Here is a 16781-nt window from a genome sequence, read left to right on the forward strand (position 1 = left end):
AGGATTAATCCGCTACAAATGAAAGGCAAACATCTATTTGCAAGCATAGACATCAAAACTTAGGGCCAAGACTCGAATAATGGATGCCAGTGTTTTATAAACAGAATACTCCTCTTTTTAAGCTCTTCTTCACGAGTTGACATTGTCAGTGGAACAGTGTGCATTGCCGTGCGCCTTCCAAATAAAAGGGCTTGCCACTGATTTTCTAAATACTTGCACAAATAAACAGAAGAGGCAATCATGAATAGTCATACTAATTCTACAAATGTATCATCCTTTTTATCACACAGGCAACGGTGGCATTGTATTTTTCTCCTAGTTCTACAGTTATATGGTTTAGAAACTCTGTTTTTATGTAGCTATATTACATACAAGATAATTCTCTTGGTTGAAGCTATTCATGCCTGAATGATAAGCCTGTCCATGTTATTGTTGAATTATGGTTTTATGTCCTGATTCCACCGGGTCTACTACAGGCATGTTCATGTCACAACAATCTATTCTTCTACATTGTGTTGTCAAGAATAAATATGATGTGTATTATTAAGACAACCCTCCACAGCTCAAGCTTTGCCAGTGCATGGAGCTGATGTTCTGTTTTCCACCAGAACCCTAGCATCCAGCAGTGCAAGTCCACAACAAGAAAGGCCTAATGGGGGCGGTGTAGGTTAAAATAATGAGCCGTGGGTCAGGATAAAGTTGTGCCTGTTTGCTGCCCTGATCCAGGCTGTTACAACTCATGAGCTGACCTATTTGGTCTCAGAAGTTAATGTACAATGACTGACACAAAGGCACACCATTGCAAGTGACATAACTCAACAACAATCTAGATGAAATCTGACAAAGGGCTCCAAAGTAAACCGGAGCAATGAACAAGGTGCACGTTTCCTGGTGACAGTACTCAAATAAATGATATTCCACTTTACATCTAGACATGGCTGTCCTCATCAAATACATTTAAAATCGTAAACAAATACATTTTGGGTTAAAATCCCAGTGCATAGTACACAAGGAATAAACATCTGTTGGCTAAGGGCATCAGAAACAGTTATGGCGTCCAGCGAGATTTGTGTGTGGTACACCCTGCACAACAGCAGAAAAAGCTGATAGCAGAAGTGGGGGGATGTCACATTTAGCCTCGGTCTCGTGAAAAAGAATATTAACTTTCACGTTTTCCACATAAAGACCAGCGATCTAGGCTCACTGAAAAGATAAGTTTATTTATTCTAAAATCATATAAAATATGTGGATCATTTATATTTAAGTCCACACCTCTTAAAAATGTATGAATTTGTGGTGGAATGCGGGTCAAATTCTTCATGTTACAGAAAAGACCCCTTTGAGATAGCAGAGAGCATTAAGAAGAGGTACTGTTAAACAGTCAGAAATCAATTCCAGAAACAAGTTGACCTCACCGCCATCAAATGGAGCAATAGGCAACCAGCCTCCATTTTGAATCAGTGAGGCACTATCTGCTATGAAGCCAAACTCATATATTAAATATGGACACAAGACAACGTTTCCACGTTTTATAACTGTTTTACACGTGTCCATTACTCGCCATTGGGTTCCACAAAGATTAAAAACAATATCTTAATTTGAACGTTTTAATTGTTTCACTTCTGTGCATTTAAAAAAACTAGAAAGGGATCTTGTATTAAACTAACCGTTTAAACGGAAAAGACTGATTTTGATTATATTTTAACTAGCAAATGCCTGAGTATAGCAATGAATAATGCCAGTGTGTTTCAATCTGCAAGTCATCAGTACAGGATGCATAAGAGACGACGGATGGGGGGAATGTGTGAGAGGCCGCTTGAGCCTGGAGCTGCAGGCCTGCACAGTACACTGTCCCGCAGGTCAAGAGTTTGAGGGTCAGACTTCATCTCTTAAAAAACCAATTATTGGGATGGAAAATGTTTCCTCTTGGTGAACCCTTATTTTTGCCCTGGCAAAGGACTGACTATGGGATTCTAAACAAAAGAGGGGCCGCTGCTGCCTTTCTGAAACGTGTTTCATTAAAAAAAGAAATGTAGGCCGCCTCTCCAACTGCATTCGCACGGGAATCTAAAATTCGGCATGCAAATATAATAAAGCAACAAAAAAGATGCGAGGTTACCTTGGACGGAGGTTGCCGGCTCTGCGTTCCTGTTAGCCATTCCCAGATTTCCAACAAGGAGAGATGCTTTGCGGCTGGACCGACGGGTCTGTCTTCTTCATCCGTAATTCCAATTTTTTCCCAGATGAAATTTTGGATTTCTCTCCAAGTTCTTCTCGCAGAGAACAGATATCGGAGTGGCTGCCGAATTTCAAACAAGTAAATACTGAATTATGACAAACTGCCGCTGGGAACTTTCTGCTATTGGCCTGAACAAAATTTTAGTACTAATACTGACTTACAATCGTCGAAATTGCCTGTTATGTAGGAAACAACTTGCTGATTGGATTGCACTAAAATATGTCTTAATTACACATTAAAAACAAGGTTATTAAATGGTTATGATGTTAAATGCTCTTAATAGGAAAGTCATTTAGATATGTAAAAATAGCGTTAAGAGGGATTGAGTACAATTAATTTTAAGCCCTAATGAAGAGGGTTGAGTGGAAAGGGGAAGTGATAATCTAAAGTGAGGATTAACAAGTGTGTGTGTCTAGTATGTCTAATTTAACTCCTAGGATGTGCCCAGGTACAGTGCTGACACGTTTGCCTTTCTTGAATTGTGCTGAATGAATACACCACGGGGCTATTTGTAAATGTCAGTGTAAGCACAACAAAAACAAGCGCGCGCGGCAGCAGGGGGAGGGGAGAGGAGGGGGCCTGCGCCGGATTCCCTTGCGGGAGCGAGCAGCAAGGCGCGATAAGTGCTAACATATGATGACGCTGCTTGCTCCCGCAAGGCAATCGCCAAACGTGCACGCATTGCCATTGAAAGCAATGCAACGCATGCACGTTTTTGGCCTCAAAACCGACTCGACTGCTAATGAACGAACAGCAATTGCATATCAACCGTTTGGAGCTCAGAGCTGTCCGCTTAGCATTGTTGGCGTTCCTGCCAAGGATTCAAGGTGCAGCCGTGTTGATAAGAACAGACAACACGACAGCAATGCACTATTTGAACAAACAGGGAGGAACAAGATCACTCTCCCTGTCTCGGGAAGCCCAGTGGATATGGGAATGGGCTCTACGACACGAAGTATCCATTACAGCGGAACATCTTCCAGGGGACCAGAACCCAAAGGCGGATACTCTAAGCAGACTAAAGTCTGTCACGAATGGGAGATCGACAACGAGATTTTGAACAACATCTTCCAGAAATGGGGAACTCCGACAGTAGATCTTTTTGCGACAAGGGAGAACAGAAAATGCCGGTTCTTCGCAAGCTGGCTTCCCCACCGGGGATCTTGGGGGAATGCGTTTTTGATGGCATGGTCAGGCATCTTTGCCTACGGCTTTCCTCCAATTCCCCTCCTGCCGCAGGTTCTTATGAAGATCAAGAAAGAACCATGCAGGTTAATCCTGATAGCTCCATGGTGGCCCAGACAACATTGGTTTGCGGAGCTTCTTCTACTGTCAGAGGAGCGCCCGATTTGCCTGCAGCCGATACCGTCGCTGCTGACAATGTTCCAGGGGGAAGTTCTTCATCCGGATCCGAAATCTCTGCATTTAGCAGCCTGGCTCCTGAATACTGCGAATTTCAGCATCTGAACATCCCTACGGAGTGCAGGGAGATTCTATCTAGAGCCAGAGCGGATAGTACAAACAAAACACATCGGATGAAGTGGAAAAGGTTCTGTTTATGGTGCAAAAGGTCTAACATTCACCCGCTGCATTCAGAAGCTCACGAGATTATTCCATAAATCTTGCTTTTGGCTAAGTCAGGTTTGGCTCATGCATCTATAAAGGTACACCTAGCTGCAATTTCACGCTTTAGAAGAACTGCCTCTGGTCCATCTCTGTGGTCTGCTAGAGTCATCAAACAATTTATGAAAAGGTCTGTTCCGAGTTTTCCCTCCAATAAAACCCCCACCACCTCTCTGGCAATTGAACGTCATTCTTTCACAGTTGATGAAACAGCCCTTTGAGCCAATTCACAGGCGGAGCTGAAATTTCTTTCGTGGAAAGTTGCGCTTCTCATTGCGCTCACTTCAGCCAGGAGAGTGGGGGAGATTCAGGCTCTCACGGTTCAAGAGCCTTTTTTGCAGTTCAAAGAGGACAGAATAATACTCAGGACTAATCCAAGATTCATCCCTAAAGTTCCAACTGACTTTCATTTGAACGAACCATTAATTCTCAAAAGATTTTTTCCACAACCATCAACAGCGGCGGAAAGAGCTCTCCACTCGCTGGATGTCCAGCGTTGTTTGAAGTTCTATTTGCAGAAAACTAAGCCTTTCCGCAAGTCTTCACAGCTTTTTGTTGCCTTCAGAGCTCCCAGGAAGGGTTTCCCTTTGTCAAAAAGGGGAATTGCCAGATGGATTTCCAGTGCCATAGAGTATTGTCATCGGGCAGCTGGACGACCTCTGAATGCACGAGTCCGTGCACATTCTACAAGAGCAGTCTCCACCTCTAGTACCGATCCAGGATATCTGCAGGGCGGCGACCTGGACGAGTACACACACCTTCACCAGGCATTACTGCTTGGATATCCTTTAGGCAAAACAAATATCAAATTCCTGAACGAACAGTAGATTTCTGAGCAAACACCTGTTTGTTTCAAGGGTGACAGAGTAGTGCCCTGTTATTTCGATTCAGTACATCCTTCTCTAAAGACCTGTCTTGATATTTCCTCAGATCATTCAGCCGCTTGTTTACTGTATCTAGTAAATGTATCCATTTGACCTTGAGTAAATCGAGAATGGACAACCTCCTCTGGGGGTTGTGAATAACTTTCTCCAGTATCCACCATCTTAGACTCTCTGCTGCGTGTTGCATGCGAATCCTTGAGCAATGTTGTAGGGTTCTAACTTTGACTTTCTGCCTCGTCTACACCACATTTAGCATATTGCAAGGGCATGTGATAACATAAACATCACACAGATTGTAATTCTACAGATGTCATTTAAGTGTGTACCTACGATTGGAGTGCATAAAGTCTTTTCTCTCCAAAGTGAGGTGGCAAACCTTGCACCACCCCCACTTGAAGTGGCCTAATAAAGGAGGTAACAATAGTTGGGTCCTGAGGTCAGGGGCTGGTGGTGTCTTCATATAAGAACTGACCACAAAATCTCATATTTTCTTTCCCCTCTTGTAAGCAAACCGTGGTTTTTCTTTCTTTGTCAACCTAGTCTGAGATCAGGGCCCAGATTAATGATCTTTTTAATCTCATTGTTTCTATTGTTAAACATAGATACACATACTTCTCTCTCGTATGTGTATCTATGGTTGCTGTTCACTTCCAGTAAAGTTTCTCTGAGGCAATACCATGCTCTTTTGTTTAGCTCTTTTTAGTAAGCCCTTGGATAACCCCATTCTCTCAAACGCGTTATAAGGTGGTCCGCCATACCTGTACAGTTTCTATGAAGCTGTAGAAACTGACCATAGGGTAAGTTAATTCTCAGGTTCCTCGGATGGTGGCTAGAATACCGGAATAGTGTGTTGCGCTCCTTGGGTTTCCTGAAGTGTTGTATATAGTGTCAGCAGCAATTTTGATACTAAAATCTAAGAAACTGATCTCATCTGGGCTGTGTCATAGTGAATTGTATATCCAAAGATCTAATATTCAGTCATATGAAGAATTCTTGCAAGTTGTTCCTATCCCAGTCCAGATCATCAGTACTTCGTCAATGTACCTTTTCCAAAGACTAATGTTGTCAAGAAAGGGATTGTCGGTGTTATATATGTAATTCTCCTCATATATATCCATAAACAGATTTGCCATGTCCAAAGCAAATCTGGCTCCCATAGCCACACCTTTGTCTGGAAAAAAATACTCCTTCTTGAATATAAAAATGTTTTTAGTCATAGCAATTTTGAGCAGCTCCACTATAAATTCAGTGGGGACCCAGTTGGGTCCATCCCTTTTTTTGAGGACATCACAGACCACTTCTAATTCCTCTTCTTGTGGGATATTTGTATATGGTGAGGCTACATCCAATGTCACCAACAGTTGTCTATCTCTGTTAAAGGGCTGATTCTCAACCAGTTTGATAACCTCCATGGTGTCTCGGATATAAGATCTCGTCTTGGCAACCCATGGTTGTAAAGAAAGATCAATGTATTTGCAGAGGGGTTCCAAGATGGACCCACATCCTGAAACTGTGGGCCTCCCAAGTGGTTTATCCCTGTTTTTATGCACCTTTGGTAAGGTATATATAGTTGGGATACGGGTATTCTTCTTGTTCAAGAAGCAGAACTGCAAATCACTGAGGTAACCTTCATTCAGTCCATCTAGTGTTAGTTGATGTATTAGTTTTGCAACGTCTTTGGCAGGGTCGACCTGAATGTTTCTGTAGTTTTCCACTACCTGCAATTGCTTTGTGATCTCTGCGCTATAGCAAGTGGTCTTGAGAGATTTGATGAAACTCTTTGACAAAAAATATATTAGGTAAAACATAAGCAAGGAAGAGAGACTTAGCTTAAAATCCCTTAAAAGAGATGATGGCATAGTCATCAAACCCGCTGATGAGGGGAGATCGATCGTGATTCAGGACGTTGAGGACACTCTGAATTTAAGGGACTGCAATGATCTAGGTACACACATTGGAGTGGTTTGTTTGAAACTAATTGGGGTGTCTTGTTAGGCGTGAAATGGTAGAGCTTTTAAATTGTTGGCAGATGTCACAGCTAAAGACTTACTGTTTTGTCTGCTTGTACAGACCATGCAACCAATAGCACTTGTGTAGTAAAGAAATTGTGGCCGCCACACCAGCATGAGCCAATGCTACACCCTCATGGCCAGCTATGATAAATTCTAGCCTGCGGTCTTGGTTGGGAATCACACTATCACCCATCCCAGGGATGGTAGCAAAAGGATTATTTTGGGCACTATAGTAATGGGAATAGTTTGTTGGTATTTTTGTTTTATTTAGGTAAAGCAGTGCCGTTGAATTGAGGACAGCCATGATATCTTCTTTTTCCCCCGTGTGAAAACGAGTAATCACAGCTACTGTAACAGTCTTAACTCCAGATTTGGCAGCTTTATCTACATGTATTCCAATTCACTGGTGACTCAATGTCTGTATCACATGAGCCTGTGGCAAACTGTCTTTGAGTTGTGCCACCTTTCTACAGAGCAGCTTGTGCTTTATAGTATTTCCCTTTGAGTCTCTCAATCCATTCAGGCGCCAATAAATTACGTTTTTATTAAAAGGCTGGACACAGTAATACTTATCACACACTAGGAGTGTGGGGAATTCAGTGTCTGTATTTTCTAGTGCCAGAATCAAGGCTTTCATTTCATCCAGTTGTGCAGTGTAATTGTGTAAATGTTTTCTGAGGATGGAATTTTCCATCTACCATGACACCGTGATACGCAGCGCATGCCAAGAATTGGTGTTTGATGCCTATAGCAGGCTGACCTGAACCATCAGTGTATATAATGTGTTTAGACTGTTCAAGAGGCAAAATGTTACTAGGCATGAGGGATTCATGTTCATATTGAAAACATTCTTGAGCTTGTAAAGTGGGGTCAAAAACACAGCCTACGTCAGTACCCGTCGGGGAAGTGGCTTAATGTAACCATCTAGACTGTAGGCTTTCGTGTTAGGAATGCTGGCCTTTGTAACAGCCTCTAAGCTGGGATGGCAGTAACAGCAATTATTTGTTTTCCTTGAGCCAATGGTCTTTCTTTAATGACAGCCATCTGTACTGCTGTTAGTATTTGGTCAGTGGATGCAAAACTAATTCAGCATTAGAAGATTATTATGATTTATATGCAAACAGCAGGCACGGCTCCTCCGATATGGCGAAGGAGCGTCGCCCCACTGCTAAAATGCAGCAGTAAGAAGAGAAATAAAATGACAAAGCTATTTTATTTTTACTTTCAGCCTGCCGAGTTGGGGTGGAGCCAGGCAGCAGCGTTACACAACAGGGGGAGTGTTAAGAGGCAGGCACTAAAAGTGGTCATGTGAGTTTGTCCGGCAGTCCACGGCCGACCATATCCACATGCACACTTGTATATCTCCAGGCTATTCCCTTGTGGCTATTTTTGTGTGTTTTATTACCCACCTGAAAAGGTTATTTTCAGGATGGACCTTCCAGATATCACATGTTGTCTGGTTGCAGAATACTTTAAAGGATTACCAAGAACTTACAGGGGCTTGGAGCCCACTTGCATTGCGTACCATTAGTTTCTTTATCATTACTCTCATTTGCCTGTTTCTTATTAATGTTTTTTGTCCGTCTTGTGTTTGCCCTTGCCATGAAGCACATCCTCGTTAGTCATGTCTTCGATTAGCTGGCCTGTGTGCTTCTGTTTACTTTTAGGGAACTACTTCTTTCTTTGTTTTCGCATTCCATGAGAGTGATTTCCAGCAGTCTCCCTTGTGTGCCTTTATCGCCCCTCACACCCTCTTTGTGCTTCTCTCCCACCACCCACATGTGTGTTGCGCTCTCGTCCTTGTGCTTCTGCTCCCTGCGCTCCACGTTGCCCTCCTTCAGCCATGTTCTCTCCTACTCGTTCTTCTTCCTACCCGCCGCGTTGCTTCACTCCAGCCCACTTCTTTAACCAGCTGATCCATTCTTTATTTTTTAACGCACTTCGCACTCCATTTTAAATCCATGCTTTTGCGCACTTTTTTAAAATTACAGATCCATCTCCGATCTGTAACTAAAAAGACAAAACAGTACCTTTTGTAAGTGCATGCACGTTTGTTGAATCCATGCGCATGCCTACAAAAAAGACGCAACAGGGTAGTCATTAGGACTTTTTGTTTTACTTGGTGCACAGCAGCTACCATGCTGTTCAACATGACTAAAAACATTAACACACACAATAGGCCTCATAGTTGAGAGCTGCTGGCTTTGCGATTGCTTGTTTTTTCTTCACTTTTGTTAGACGTTTGAATAGAAGTGTTTTCAGGCATTTCTTTGTTGTCTTGCTCTTCCTTTGGTGTTCATTCTGATCCATTGACTCAAGTAGCAGTTGACACAATAACTTCGCTAGCTTTATTAAGTTAGTGAATCTTTCAGGTTGTGTCATTTTGATCAGCTTCTTGAATATTAAGGTACTACTGCTCTATTTGGCTCTTAGGATCAATGTGTTTTTGTTTGCACGTTTTCTCGTGGTTCATTGTGGAGGGAGCTGCAGTCAGAGTTAGACCAGCTCTACTGTGGCTTCATTCTTTTTCTCTGTGATTGTGTTGTGCTTGTTGTCGGACTGTCAGCTTTCTTTAGGTGCAGTAGAAACTCGAAGTATCTTCTGTGTATTTTGATCGTATTCTGCAAGTAGAGAAAATTCCACTTGTCTTATTTTTCTTGATGGCTTTTACCATTGCACTCTGCTGTGTTTATGCAGTTTATACTTTTGAATCTTTAATGTTATGCGGCTTTTCTACAGCAGGTTTGCCTAGGTATAGAGTGGTTTCTTTATGGTCAAACAGGTACATTTGTGGGTTGATGGTGAATGCCTTGAAAAAGGTTATAATATAGGTGTGTGGATCAGCGCATAATCTGCTAACTAAATAGGAGTGGTATGTGACTTGCCCCAGTGAGTCTCCTCCAGTCTGAGCTTGAAACTACAGCTTGGGTGCTATCATGAAAGCAGTATTTGTTTTGCCGCAGTGTTTACATGTTAATGCTGGTTTCATATTCGGTGGCGGGAGCAAGCTTGTCTGTAGTGATATTGTCCATTTCTCCTTGCTATACATAACATTTTGGGAGAAGAATAGAGAGCAGTAGTTTTGTAGAAGGCAATGCTCTATTTGTTTTCACTAGGTTTCCTCTTTCGGGTTTCAATTATGTACTTTCCTGATCTACGTAATCGTGTGCTCCTGTGTGTAATCACAGGCTTCTTGTTTCTGAATAACACAGATTTTCCGTTTTGGTGCTGCCTGGTGTCTGTAACACATTTACTCAGGACAAGTGTTTTGCAACCTGAACCTATTCCACATCCACAGGCAGTGCATTATTTTGCCATGTAGTAGTTATGTTGGGTAATATATATTTAATTAAACCAAGTTTTTTTTCTTTGGGCATTTTGTATGACTAAAATCGAGAGTTCGCTCCAAAGTCAAAGAACAATTTGTCATCGATGATTAGATACACCAGTGGTGGCTGCCTCAGAACGGGGTGGTGGGGCGATGGCATGAATAATAAAATAAACGTACCTATGAATGCTGCCGCCTCTCCTCTCCTCTCCTCTGTTCTCTTCCTTTGACACTGTCCGCTGGAACAGAAGCACCCAGGCTCTCAGACTCTCCCAGCAAATCACAACTCTGCATTTCAGCAGCATTGTGATTGGTCTGAGCGCTGTAGTTCGGCGCTCAAAGAGGGACTGGAAGCCTGTGCATGTTCTCCACCCAGGCTGTGCGTTACAGCCCGGTGGAGAACATGCAAAGTGTGCTTGACTGTTTGGCCAGCCCAAGCGGGCCGGGCAAACTGTCATGCGCATTTAGGGAGTGCAAACCACTTCTCCCTCTGCTCAGGCCAGCACAGCACGCCCCACCTTAACCTGCCTCAGTCTGCAGTAAAAAATAAAATGGTAATAACGTCAGGTAATTACCATTTTATTTTTTGGCACTTTTCAAAGAGCAGTAGGCGACGCCCCTCTGCCTTAGCGGAGGAGCCACCACTGCAATACTGATGAGTCAATGGAAAAAACAAGTTTTTATAAAGCTTTCACTGCAGTAAAATCATGTTTTTTTTTTGTTTGTTATTTTGCACTTTACTATAGTCTTCTCTGCCCAAACAGCTGTCCAAACTATGGAAAACACTCAATTTAGATTTTGCCCATAATGACCTCCTCCCTCAGTACCTTGGCTTTCATTTTCATACTAAACCCGCAGTATGCAAAAACTGTACAAGGCACAACATCTTTATGTTGTGCCTTGTACAGTTTTTTCAGTCGGTTGTGGGATCAGCAAGACAGATACTACATGAGCTGATGATTGGACCAGGGACCCCATTGGTCGTCCCCTAGACCAGATTTGTGGAGAAAGTTGACTTGTCAGTAGCGCCTTGGCATTTTCGAGACAACCCGGTAGTTTTCTCACAAATACCTCTTAAGAAGTCCACACAGAAAAGCAGGATCTGAAACCTGGATAGCTATGGGGAGACCTTGAAGACTGCATTCCAAGCAGACTGCCCCACTTTGGCATGTACTAAAGCAGATATTTGCAGGATAATCTGGCACAAGGAAATCAGTCACGGCCTCTGCAAGAGTATCCAATATTTGCGAACATATCTGGGCAACAAATTGGAAATGAGAGTAGACCTGGAAAACAAAGAAGCGTCTCCCACTTCATAGAGGCCGTGTTGGGTTGCCCGATGATTCATCTTGGCCGCATTGGATGCAGCGTCTATGTACTACCTTTGCTTTAGGCTTAGTGTGTGGTGGGTGTTCTGTTGCGCTTGAGTAGCAAGTTAGGCTTTTAATTCTGCGATTGTGCTCTCTAGTGTCTCCAGTTGTGCCCTCTTATCCTTTTTGTGCCCTCTCCCTTTATCGTGGTCTTGTATGCCTCCCAGAGGGTCTGCACAGAGTCTACCGAAAGCTCGTTTTCGGTGAAATAATACTCTGTGGTCTCACAAAGACTCTCTCCTATACGGCGTACTTTGAAGTACCAAGGATTAAGTGTTGGGCGGGGCATGGCTTAGTCGGCTGCAAAATAGCCGCACCTTGAGTGGGCTCTGCCGGCCAAACCTAAAATCCTTTACTATCCTGCAGACATCTCTCCCATCGCCACTCGGTACCCGCGCCATCGTCACTCACCTGACCTTGTGGCAGGGTTTGAGCCCACTCCAGCTTTTCTGAGCCATCACTGGGCTGTGCTTCGCCGCTGCGAGTGCCCTTGGCCTGATTCGGCGCGGCACACAGCCATCCCGGCCTTCCTGAAGCTGACCTCGCACTCCTTATCTGGTACCAGACATCCGCTCAAAGCAGCACCTCCTCTCCACGACCATCGGAGCCGGTAGGTGCCGCTACTGCGGGGGCGCACTGTGGCGGGTTTGGGGGTGCGCCTGTCGTACCGGCCGGCCTATATGCTCCCAGGTGCCATCCTCCTCCCACAGGCGCCCGAGGTTCAGGCCTCTCACATCGGGCCTGGCGAAGCGGGCGGCGCACTCTCCTTGCCTCCCCCGTTGCGTGCTACCCCCCTCCCGCTGCGGCCTCCGGCTCCCCGGTGCAAACATCCAGCAGCTGCTGAATCGGCCATGCAGGCATATGGGCCTCACCTCTGCTGCGGCCTAAACCCTCCGGACGTGGTGCTTCCCGGAAGGCGCTCCGCGCACTGAACACCCGCTCGCCTTCTCTTCGCTTGCCACCTGCTGCCGTGGTCAATGGGTGCCGTCACCCGCCGGCCCCTCCTCCTGGGCCCTAGCCGGCCAAAGCGTCTCTCCTGCTGCACCTGGCCGCCTTCCCTTTGGCTCCGGCCGAGGAACGGTCCGCCGTGTTGCACCCCTTGGCTGCCCCCTGCTGGGTCCTGCTGCCGCTTCAACACGGGGCTTGAGAAACCTGCATAGAGCTGACCCCTGCTTCTCCTTCGACCCAGTGCCCGTTCCACCTGGTTGACCCTCTAGAGTGCCTAGCCATGCGAGCCCCGCATGGTGCCTCCTGCCTCTACTGTGCTGCTGCTCCCTTTTGGCCTGCGTCTCTCTGGCCACACTTGCGCCTGTGCTGGCGCTGTTTCTCCAGCGACCCTGCTCACTATCAACGCTACCTGCTGCCATATCGCTCTGACCCGCCTACCTCCAGCCAGACTCTCATCAAATCAACCCGTCGCTTCCGGCAGTGGCAGCTTTGCTCGATGCCACCAAGGCCTTCGACACCTTGGAATGGCCCTTCTTGTTTTATCTCCTTCCCGCCTGGGCTTCAGTCAGGTCTTTATGCGCAAGGTGTTACTTCTATACACTCTTCCCACCGCCCATCTCCGCATCAACAAACAGATCTCCGAGCCCATTCCTATCGTGCGCGATACTCGACAGGGCTACCCGCTGTCTCCCATGCTTTTCGCTGTCGCTATGGAACCCCTCGCAGCTCATCCACGGCAACATCACACCCAGAGAGGCATTGGATTCATGGCTCGGGCTCTACTTGTTTCCATGTACGCGGACGACATTACTGTTTATGTCCGTCATCCCCAGGAGACTCTCAGTCCTCTAGTCCGTGAGGTGATACGCTTTGGTGGCTATTCTGGCATTCAGGTTAACTGGAATAAATCTGTTCTATTTCCTCACACGGACGCCACGGCCCCCTTTGATCCCGATTACCCTTTTGTGTGGGCTTCGGAGCCCACTAGGTATTTGGGTGTTTGGTTGAGCAGAGACGTGGATGAACTCTCGAGAGTTAACATTGGCCGCGCAGTGGATTGGTTAGAGCCCAAGATCCCTTTTTGGAACCGGCTGCCTCTCTCTTTGGCCGGGCGCATAGCGATTGCCAAAATGGTGGTGCTTCCGAAGTTCTTATATCTCTTCGTTAACATCCCCATCCCTCTTACTTCCCATTTCTTTCGCAAGGTTCGCTCTTTGCTTATCACCCTGGTTTGGGTCGGACGGCAACCCAGGATTGCTTACAACATCCTGACCCTCCCGATGTCGCGTGGCGGGCTGGGAGCCCCGTACTTTAAGCTCTACGCTCTTAGCGCTCAGGCCAACTTTCTCCATTTCTGGCCGCTCACATCTACACTATTCGCCCCGGCGAAACTCCAATGCACTGAAATAGACACGGTTGAAACCTTGCGCTGGGCCTCTCCAAAATATCGGACCTGTATCCGGGGGATACAGTTTTTTCGCTTGCCACCGATTCTGGCCCCATGGACACCCTGTTATATTACCAACTCCGGGCTGTTTGCAGGAAGCTTCACTCCACCTTTCCCCAGCCTCCTCCCTCGCTGGCCGCTCTTGATCTTCTTTATGCCTCCTCCTCTCCTAAGAAATCGGTTACTAAAATTTATGCTTACACGCTTGCAGCATCCTCCATCTCTACTGACCGGGCGTGCACAGCATGGGGCGAGGACCTGGGAATCGAGATTTCTCACGCTGATTGGCTGTATTGTTGTAGTCCGATCAAACTCCTCTCCCCCAAGTATCGCTTGCGCCTCATACACTTCAAATACATACATAGGCTGTATCGCACTCCTGCCCAACTTCATAGATTAGGTCTTGTAGCAAGTGACAGATGCTTGCGCTGCTACGCGCCCGTGGCTGATTTCTCTCATCTTGCCTGGCTGTGCCCCCGGGTCTCGGCATACTGGCGTGAGGTTTGCGCAATTATCTCCGAAATGACCTCGTCACCACTTCCATCTGACCTCGTGATCTGCCTCTTAGGTTTTGTCAAATTTTGCCCGGATGCCTCCCTTCGTTTGACTGGCATGTTGCTGGTCCTTGCGCGGCTTAGGGTCTCCATGTGCTGGGGTGGCAGGCCTGCGCCTAAGGTAGCTCTCTGGCTTGAGGACGCGTCCCGCTGCCAAACCCTCCTCTCTGAGTTCTGGGACCTTCTACTAACCAAGTCTCGCCCACTTGACATATGAGGCCCACTTGTCGCCTACCTTCAAGCCATGATTCCCGACATCCTGCGACTTCTCCAGCGCTCCCCGCCGGCACCCCACCTGCGGCGGCCACCGGTGTTAGTCCATGAGCTGCTTTCTTTTCGCTCACGCCCCCCTCAACCCCCTTTGGCCCCTCCCTCTGCCCACGGTGCCTTCCTCGGTTGTATGCTTTCGCCTCTCCTGTGGATTTATAACCACTTTCCATGATATTGTCTCCAATGTGTCACAAGTATGCAACTGTCTCTGCCGTGCTGCAATGTATTGCTGTGCTTAATCCTTTGCTATTGTGGAACTATGTAACTATGCTGTGCAATCTTTTTCAATAAAGGTTTTTGAAAAATCCCCAAAAAATAAAAGGATTAAGTGTTATCCTTCGGCGGTCCTGCCAATGTGATAGGCGGTATACCGCCCATATTAGGAAGTGGTGCAAGATACCCATAGCCAAGTGGTGGACCTCACTGAAGTGAGGTGTGTATTGTGCCAGGGTAAGGATATAGTCAATGCAGAAAAGACATCTGTGTGCCCCCGAGTGAAACCTATATTATTTTGTTGTCCGGTTGTGGGTGTGCCATACGTCCACAAGTCCTAGAGCTAAAAAGTCAGCCAATGGACGACGGGAAGCCCCCTGGGGGATAAGTGACCAGTCTCGTCACTGAGTGCGATATTACAGTCGCCACCAATCAGTAATATGCCCTCTGGAAGGCGGAGGATTAGGGCACTTAAGTCAGAGAATGCATTGTCATGCAATCGTGGAGGAGCGTATACAGAAATAATGTTAATTGGTTTATCCTCCCATATTCTAGAGATCGCAACATTTCGCCCCTGGGTATCAGGACAAATGCGCTGTACAGTAAGAGGTTATGTTTTGCATACTAGGATGCCCACCCCTCTTGAGCAGAGATGTATCCTGCGTGTGCCACCATTTTGTCTCCCCACCGGTTTAGGGCATTGTTAGACCCGGGATCCTTGGTTGGCTGAGGTAGGTACCTTAGGCCAAATAGGGACCCTCGTTTCCACGTCAGGGAAAGGAAGGACACCTTCTCAGATAGCCCCTGCTCACCCCCTTGGTAGCTTGGCACGAGCAGCCAGGCTTATCTTCAAGGCAAATGTGTAAAGTATTTGCAACCACGCTCACAGCAATCCAATGATGACACCACAAATGGACACCACACGAGTTTCATAAAAACAAGTATAAATTTATATAAAAAGATATACGATAAGACCACACTATATAAATCCAACATATGCGTATTTGTGAAATTCCTCCTGGCCGGTTGGTAGGCCAGCCAGTCTTTGTAAGTTCTGGCGATATTAATGAGCACTTCTAAATGTTCCACTGTAGTCCTAATGCAATGTTATGCAGTTCGTAATGCTAGAATCGGGCCATTTGCAATGTAAAAATAATGCAATGCGTAATGCAACAATCAGGTACTTGTTACGCAGAAATAATGCAATGCGTAATACACTAATCAGGTAGTTCGTTATGCAGGAATAATGCAAGGCGTAATATGCTAATCGGGTAGTTTGTTATGCAGAAACAATGCAAAGCGTCATACGACAATCAGGTAGTTCGTTATGCAGAAATAATGCCATGCATAATACACTAATCAGGTAGTTTGTTATGCAGGAATAATGCAATGCGTAATACACTAATCAGGTAGTTCGTTATACAGAAATGATGCAATGTGTAATACGACAATCAGGTACTTCGTTATGCAGAAATAATGCAATGCGTAATACACTTCAGCACCGATCACGGTGCCTTAGGCGGTCTCTCTGCTACTCTTGCTGACTCGCAGTCAGCCTCTGTCAACAGTTGCCCCCAACACGGTTATGGTGTTACAAAAAGTGCTGCTCCGGCCCCGGTACTGCCACTCCCTTGGCAAGTACAGGCTGCGATACGAGCCGAAGCAGAGGCTCGCGCTGCCGGAATGAGAGAGGCCAAGAGCGTCTCCCTCCGAGCCTGCACCCCGCTCCAGTTGTCGACACACGTTACCCGGGGGTGCAACCTCTCTCCTCTCCTCTTCTAGCGACTTGGGCCTTCGATGCAATCTTTGTGAATTCCGGGCAGTGGGATTCGGGCCCTTCCTCGACGAGGTTGGCTCAAGGTCCCGCTCTGGCAATGGCGGGCTGGCGTCTCA

The 16781-nt window shown here is 46.1% G+C and overlaps 2 protein-coding genes across 5 annotated transcripts in view; one reads left to right on the forward strand and one right to left on the reverse strand.

Moving 5' to 3' along the window:
- The window catches only part of LOC146860695 (uncharacterized), a 212050-nt gene extending 199633 nt beyond the window's left edge, over positions 1-12417 (reverse strand). The window contains exons 1-2 of the mRNA XM_085644626.1: positions 12329-12417; positions 2120-2299 (exon numbers count right to left, since the gene is read on the reverse strand). Of these exons, the coding sequence (XP_085500752.1) occupies positions 2120-2159 (40 nt within the window). The 5' untranslated portion in view covers positions 2160-2299; positions 12329-12417. The remainder of the gene's footprint in view (positions 1-2119; positions 2300-12328) is intronic.
- Positions 1-16781, forward strand: part of TIPIN (TIMELESS interacting protein) — a 233147-nt gene that overhangs the window by 177634 nt on the left and 38732 nt on the right. The gene's annotated exons all lie outside the window — the stretch shown is intronic.

The sequence above is a fragment of the Triturus cristatus genome, chromosome 3_1 (genome assembly GCF_964204655.1).
Source record: "Triturus cristatus chromosome 3_1, aTriCri1.1, whole genome shotgun sequence".
Lineage (NCBI taxonomy): Eukaryota > Metazoa > Chordata > Amphibia > Caudata > Salamandridae > Triturus > Triturus cristatus.